Genomic DNA, 7,326 nt, shown 5'->3' on the forward strand with positions numbered 1-7,326 from the left:
CAACCTATAAATCCACCAATTTATATCAAAATGATCCACAAAACTATAGAAACGAGCGAGTACCTCAATATCAGGAAAACTTTCAAAAGCGCGAATTTCCTCGGGTGTAAGGTCACATCCTTTCATGATAAGAGTAACCGCCTTGTCTTTACAAAGTAAGGCAGGCAGCGCGATCATACACTCTTCATCCAGCTGATTGTAACTAATGTCAAGATATTGGAGCTAAAAAAATATCGGAAACTGTAAATTTACGATCAGCAATGATCAGTCATAAAAAATTCGAACTTATAACAGAAAAAAAATGTTGTTCAGTCACTCACGTCATATTATAGGCTAAATATGCTAAGATTAAACTAGAATTTCCCTCATTCATCTCTACACAGTCGCTCATACAGAATGTGATCATTAACAACTGTACCCAGCAATAATCGCACAGACCTTAATGTTTTTGAGCTGCATAGCAATGAAATCTGTTGACTGCAAGCGCGAGTTCACAACTGACAAATATGTTAGATCGCTCGAAATAATAGTCCCGAGTTGCGTAAAGTTAATGTTCTCCCTGTAGCTGAGATCGAGGTTTTTCAATTTCACCTACGGAAATGAGGTATTAGGAAATATCACTTCGAGAGGCTCTATACTAGATTAGCGCCTAGCTTTTTCCATCGCCAATACCTGATGGTGCTGGATAAGTTTACTCAAAATAATCAGAAAATCTTCGGATCCACCACTTTCTTGTAGATTGAGCTCTGTCGAAGCACACTGCATCATCAGCTCGCAGATTAATGGGATGAGTTTTTCAATGTCGTTGTGTGCTGTAACGCTGAGTTTTCTTATTTCGACCTGAACGAGCGCAAAACTTAACGCATAAAACGCTAAATGATCTATGAACAGCCTAACACTGATCAACTCTGACTATAGTCTATCTAGTAAGGCTATCGAGACTAATGCCTATACCAGTAGCAAATGAGCATTATTCGCTGCGATACCACCAATTCGCGCCTTAACACATTAGTAATACAGAACAATGCGATAACGATAAAGCTGTATCTCAATATTTTACGGATAACATAAACTGAAATAGAACGTGAATTTATAATGATCAATGACTACGAGCGGAATGTGCGAAGGCGTATACCGCAGATTCAAATCCGCGAATTTTATCCAATAGAATATTGAGGAGGTTTTCATTGAGATGACATTGACGAAATTCTAACTCATACACGTGAGATTGACGAATAAGAGAATTCGCGATATTATTTATGTCCAATTCAGTCATAGTTTGGTGATAGAGCCCATAAGGAATTTTCACTTCATCATGATCCGTAAGTACTAATTCATGGTACATCCTCTTTTCAGCTTGATGATGTAGATTACCCTAAAATTATTTACTTTTATAACTCTATATTCTATGATGTAAAAGTAGTATCATAAACGCTATCGGATGATATTCAACGTCGAGCAATTCTTCTCGAATATAAGTACAAGTAGCGATTTAAAGGTGCGTAAGTAAATGTTTGTAGACTATCTCCGCCTCTAGCGTTCAGAGACGATGAGTAGAGAAGTACTGAGTACTCAAGAAGGTTTTCCCTACATACAGAAAATACTGGAATGTTGGTGATATAGGATCGTTTCTACTTCAAGACTGTTTCAGTATTAAACAAAAAATAGACCCCTGAATACTAACTTTTTACTTATGCAATAGCGATTACAAAGTAAGTAACTAACTGAATATATTTGTAGACTATATGTCCACTTCTAGCGTTCAGAGATGTTGAGCAGAGAAGTATATGTACTTCTTTAAAGTACTCAAGTAGGTTTTGTCTACACGTACCAACTGCTCACGTGTTTATGGCGCAGGAATGATTCATTAAGTATAGTGCAAGCAGGCCAAACCTGAACTTGAGTACTCCAAAATGTACAAGTACCTCGCTATGTACTCCTTCCACGCAAAAAGTGGCTAGGTTTTAGACTACTTTATCGTTACTTGACAGTTCCAGTTTTAGATAAAATTTGGTAAGACTTTAAATTTTAAAGTAGTTTGAGCTTACGTTTGTATCACCTTGACATTATCAGACATTCAAATTATATTATCACCTAATACAGAAGTTAACACGTCAATGTGCTTCGGAATTCATGAGAAATTGCATACTAAGAGAAGTATATTCTTGTATACACAATAGTGGAGAGAATCTTTAAAATGTAGTAAGCAGGCCGATGGGCATTCGTTGAGTTGTATAAGCATAAAAACATTCCCGCGCGTCTTAGTATTAGGTGTTAGGGAAGGGAAAAGTTTAGGTTTAGGAGCGCGCGGGAATGTTTTTATGCTTATACAACTCAACGAATGCCCATCGGCCTGCTTACTACATTTTAAAGATTCTCTCCACTATTGTGTATACAAGAATATACTTCTCTTAGTATGCAATTTCTCATGAATTCCGAAGCACATTGACGTGTTAACTTCTGTATTAGGTGATAATATAATTTGAATGTCTGATAATGTCAAGGTGATACAAACGTAAGCTCAAACTACTTTAAAATTTAAAGTCTTACCAAATTTTATCTAAAACTGGAACTGTCAAGTAACGATAAAGTAGTCTAAAACCTAGCCACTTTTTGCGTGGAAGGAGTAGGGGAGATGTGGTACCGATGGATCACTGGGACCGAAAATACTTTAAAAATTCTCCATGATAAATCCATGATTACACTCCGTGAATTTGTCTACAATTACATGCTGACAGAATCTTTCCTGACGTGCAAAAAAATTCGACCTGCGTGAATTATGGGGTCTGTGACGAATGATTTACGTTTTAGGGGTTGTAAAGTAAATTTGGATGATCGACATTTGCATTTTTCTATATCACCTTTCAGACTAACAAACCCGCCATAATTTTTTATGTGAAGTATAGGACTTGTATCAGAGTAGATAATGGCACATATCTTTTAAATCAATACCATCCCCGAGTGGACAATTTTCTAGTCAATTACAATATTTATGGGTTGGGGGACCTATGGTACCATAGCCAAATCAAGCAAAATAGATGGACCAACTATAATCACTTAACAACAGAAACTCGCCTACATATATATAGGCTGTAAATCATAGTAACCTGTGGTGTTTTATCGCTATTACGAGGTATTTGAAAGTCAAAATGTCGATTTTCGGGTAATATGTATGTGGCATTAATTTTGTAAGTTTAGGCGTAAATCAAAACATGATTTTATGCCAACATTTCAGTTGATATAATCTATTTTATTCTTGAAGGTCGCGACGAAACATTCTTCATTGGCGTGCTATAGCTTAGCTTATAGTACACAACAAAACAAGTTAACAAATTTGAGTTTTTGAGCGTATGTCTCATAGGTCCCATGGTCGTGTGCCTTTGGACCCACCGGGTGGGGACCGATGACACGTTCGAGCAACAAATTTTAAACGTTTATAAATATTTTTTGAAAACGCGGATATTCATGTAAATGTCCGCATTAGGTAGAGCTTGTATCGAAGAGTTGAGACAGTAAAAGATCTGCTATTCTCGGCTGAAGATTTGAGGGCCAGAGATCATTTTGCAATTTTTGATCCATCGGTACCACATCTCCCCTACATAGCGAGGTACTTGTACATTTTGGAGTACTCAAGTTCAGGTTTGGCCTGCTTGCACTATACTTAATGAATCATTCCTGCGCCATAAACACGTGAGCAGTTGGTACGTGTAGACAAAACCTACTTGAGTACTTTAAAGAAGTACATATACTTCTCTGCTCAACATCTCTGAACGCTAGAAGTGGACATATAGTCTACAAATATATTCAGTTAGTTACTTACTTTGTAATCGCTATTGCATAAGTAAAAAGTTAGTATTCAGGGGTCTATTTTTTGTTTAATACTGAAACAGTCTTGAAGTAGAAACGATCCTATATCACCAACATTCCAGTATTTTCTGTATGTAGGGAAAACCTTCTTGAGTACTCAGTACTTCTCTACTCATCGTCTCTGAACGCTAGAGGCGGAGATAGTCTACAAACATTTACTTACGCACCTTTAAATCGCTACTTGTACTTATATTCGAGAAGAATTGCTCGACGTTGAATATCATCCGATAGCGTTTATGATACTACTTTTACATCATAGAATATAGAGTTATAAAAGTAAATAATTTTAGGGTAATCTACATCATCAAGCTGAAAAGAGGATGTACCATGAATTAGTACTTACGGATCATGATGAAGTGAAAATTCCTTATGGGCTCTATCACCAAACTATGACTGAATTGGACATAAATAATATCGCGAATTCTCTTATTCGTCAATCTCACGTGTATGAGTTAGAATTTCGTCAATGTCATCTCAATGAAAACCTCCTCAAGATTCTATTGGATAAAATTCGCGGATTTGAATCTGCGGTATACGCCTTCGCACATTCCGCTCGTAGTCATTGATCATTATAAATTCACGTTCTATTTCAGTTTATGTTATCCGTAAAATATTGAGATACAGCTTTATCGTTATCGCATTGTTCTGTATTACTAATGTGTTAAGGCGCGAATTGGTGGTATCGCAGCGAATAATGCTCATTTGCTACTGGTATAGGCATTAGTCTCGATAGCCTTACTAGATAGACTATAGTCAGAGTTGATCAGTGTTAGGCTGTTCATAGATCATTTAGCGTTTTATGCGTTAAGTTTTGCGCTCGTTCAGGTCGAAATAAGAAAACTCAGCGTTACAGCACACAACGACATTGAAAAACTCATCCCATTAATCTGCGAGCTGATGATGCAGTGTGCTTCGACAGAGCTCAATCTACAAGAAAGTGGTGGATCCGAAGATTTTCTGATTATTTTGAGTAAACTTATCCAGCACCATCAGGTATTGGTGATGGAAAAAGCTAGGCGCTAATCTAGTATAGAGCCTCTCGAAGTGATATTTCCTAATACCTCATTTCCGTAGGTGAAATTGAAAAACCTCGATCTCAGCTACAGGGAGAACATTAACTTTACGCAACTCGGGACTATTATTTCGAGCGATCTAACATATTTGTCAGTTGTGAACTCGCGCTTGCAGTCAACAGATTTCATTGCTATGCAGCTCAAAAACATTAAGGTCTGTGCGATTATTGCTGGGTACAGTTGTTAATGATCACATTCTGTATGAGCGACTGTGTAGAGATGAATGAGGGAAATTCTAGTTTAATCTTAGCATATTTAGCCTATAATATGACGTGAGTGACTGAACAACATTTTTTTTCTGTTATAAGTTCGAATTTTTTATGACTGATCATTGCTGATCGTAAATTTACAGTTTCCGATATTTTTTTAGCTCCAATATCTTGACATTAGTTACAATCAGCTGGATGAAGAGTGTATGATCGCGCTGCCTGCCTTACTTTGTAAAGACAAGGCGGTTACTCTTATCATGAAAGGATGTGACCTTACACCCGAGGAAATTCGCGCTTTTGAAAGTTTTCCTGATATTGAGGTACTCGCTCGTTTCTATAGTTTTGTGGATCATTTTGATATAAATTGGTGGATTTATAGGTTGAAAGCCTTGATCTGAGTTACAATGTCGATATGGAACCGGCGGGCTTGAAAGAAATTGGATGCTTCGTAAGAAAGCATTACACGAAAACAGTTCGACTTTCAGCTTGCGAATTGGATGAAGACTCACTAATCTCGTTAAATAATGGTCTCGGAATTTATGAGGTGATCATTTGAACTAGATCTGTTTTGTTTTTCTAACTGAAATATTCAATCACAGTGTAATGCTTATGTGAGTTTTAGTCATATTGAAGCATGACATTTCATTGTTCGATAGAATTTTCATCATCAATAAAGTGTTTCTGATCACGAGCTTCATTATCTTCTTCGGTGTTGAATAAGTTTTTGCTATTAGGAGTAGAAATCGCAAAAAATTGCTTAACCGTCGGTAAATAATATTATGACTAATCTATTACGGCCTTCGAGCCGTTTGTAGTCTCGTAAACTATCTGAACATCACACCATGTTTTAGCTGCATTCGCTGGATTTAAGTAGAAATCCTGGCATTTCATCCTGCTACAAAACAGTAACTAAAGTCCTGTGCAATTCCCGTGTGGAAGAATTTAATCTGTGTAATTGCAAGATGCTTTCCGTGCAAATCAGGAATCTGAGCGAAGAGATGGGAAAACGATGCGATACGGTAAGATCTTTCTGCTCAATCATAGATCCCAATATAGCGATGTAGTTCGTTTCTGCATTTTTAAATTGATATAAATCTCCTATTATTCAATTAACAGCTAAAGGCAATCGACCTCAGTGATAGCGATAGAACGAGAATCGATGAGAAATACGTGAATTCCATTCAGAGCTTCGCGAGATATAATCCTGAATGCCGCAAAGTCAAACTAGTCTTACCGCGCTTGAGTGGGGAAGATATGAAGACCTTGAGAAAACAACTGTTCTCACCCTGTAAGGGGATATTTTCCGAATAAATATGTCTCTAGATGAGAATTAGGAGATTTTCCTTTACTTGATAATGCTTTGCGTGAGCGCTACGGCCTGATATGATTATAGGTAGGTAGGCCTACATATTGGTAGAAGTTAAGACATGCCAATGTAACTTTCCGCATTTCTGTCTATATCGATTCGGAATCCACCAGAAATTGGTTACTATGTGAGCGAAGTATTCTTGCAAAGCAACAGCACAGGCAAATTTATATTTGTTCGGTATGGACAATATTATAGAACATGATATTTCCACTTGGAGAGAAGACGAAATTTGATGTCATAAGGTAGCTCATTTTACACTATCGTAAATCTCTGTCGTTATAATGCTCGTAATCGAATCAAATTTGACCTGCAATGTATTCTGGGTAACCCTAACAATTTCTTTACGTAGCTGTAGAAATTACGTGCTATACGCTCCCGCAAAACAGATGTACGCAAAAAGTCGATGTAGAGCCGCGTTCGTTTTAAAGTTGTTCCATCATGAAATGTGTGATGGGATGTGGTATGGTGGATTTGGATTTGGTATGTCCTATAACCGCGTACCAGCTATAAAGGTAGGAATTCAATGTTTAACACAGTAAATCTGTTATTAAAATTGACTATGTATAGGTATATGCTATGTTCACGCAAGCCGAAGTCGCACAAATTCGAATGTATATGCAAGTTTTCTGTTATCGTATAGATTCGCACTAAATTTGCTTATAATTACGCGGGTATGCACTTCAGATTTGAGATGGATGTTAGTCTATGAATTCTTGCTTTACTCCGCACGACCTAAAGTTGATAAATTGCGAGTTGTAGCAAGCATCTAACTAGCGAGAATCCGTGAAAGGGTTGTAATCTCGGTGAA

The 7,326-nt window shown here is 37.2% G+C and overlaps 1 protein-coding gene across 1 annotated transcript; it reads left to right on the forward strand.

Moving 5' to 3' along the window:
- The first annotated feature begins 5,532 nt into the window (after positions 1 to 5,532).
- LOC145437346 (uncharacterized) lies at positions 5,533 to 6,955 on the forward strand. Its single transcript, XM_080314549.1, has 3 exons — positions 5,533 to 5,693; positions 6,001 to 6,168; positions 6,266 to 6,955. Exons 1-3 carry the CDS (start codon positions 5,562 to 5,564, stop codon positions 6,458 to 6,460), a joined length of 495 nt encoding a protein of 164 aa, XP_080170675.1. The 5' UTR covers positions 5,533 to 5,561; the 3' UTR covers positions 6,461 to 6,955.
- Positions 6,956 to 7,326: the final 371 nt, after the last annotated feature.

The sequence above is a fragment of the Botryllus schlosseri genome, chromosome 4 (assembly GCF_051294905.1).
Source record: "Botryllus schlosseri isolate E-star chromosome 4, Bs_hap1, whole genome shotgun sequence".
NCBI classification, from domain to species: Eukaryota; Metazoa; Chordata; class Ascidiacea; order Stolidobranchia; family Styelidae; genus Botryllus; species Botryllus schlosseri.

Bases quoted from the DNA above. Each gene is read 5' to 3' on its own strand.
- LOC145437346 (XM_080314549.1), top strand. From the start codon at position 5,562: ATGGAACCGGCGGGCTTGAAAGAAATTGGATGCTTCGTAAGAAAGCAT. The intron at 5,694-6,000 runs GTGATCATTTGA...ACCATGTTTTAG, and splicing joins ATGGTCTCGGAATTTATGAG to CTGCATTCGCTGGATTTAAG. The intron at 6,169-6,265 runs GTAAGATCTTTC...TTCAATTAACAG, and splicing joins TGGGAAAACGATGCGATACG to CTAAAGGCAATCGACCTCAG.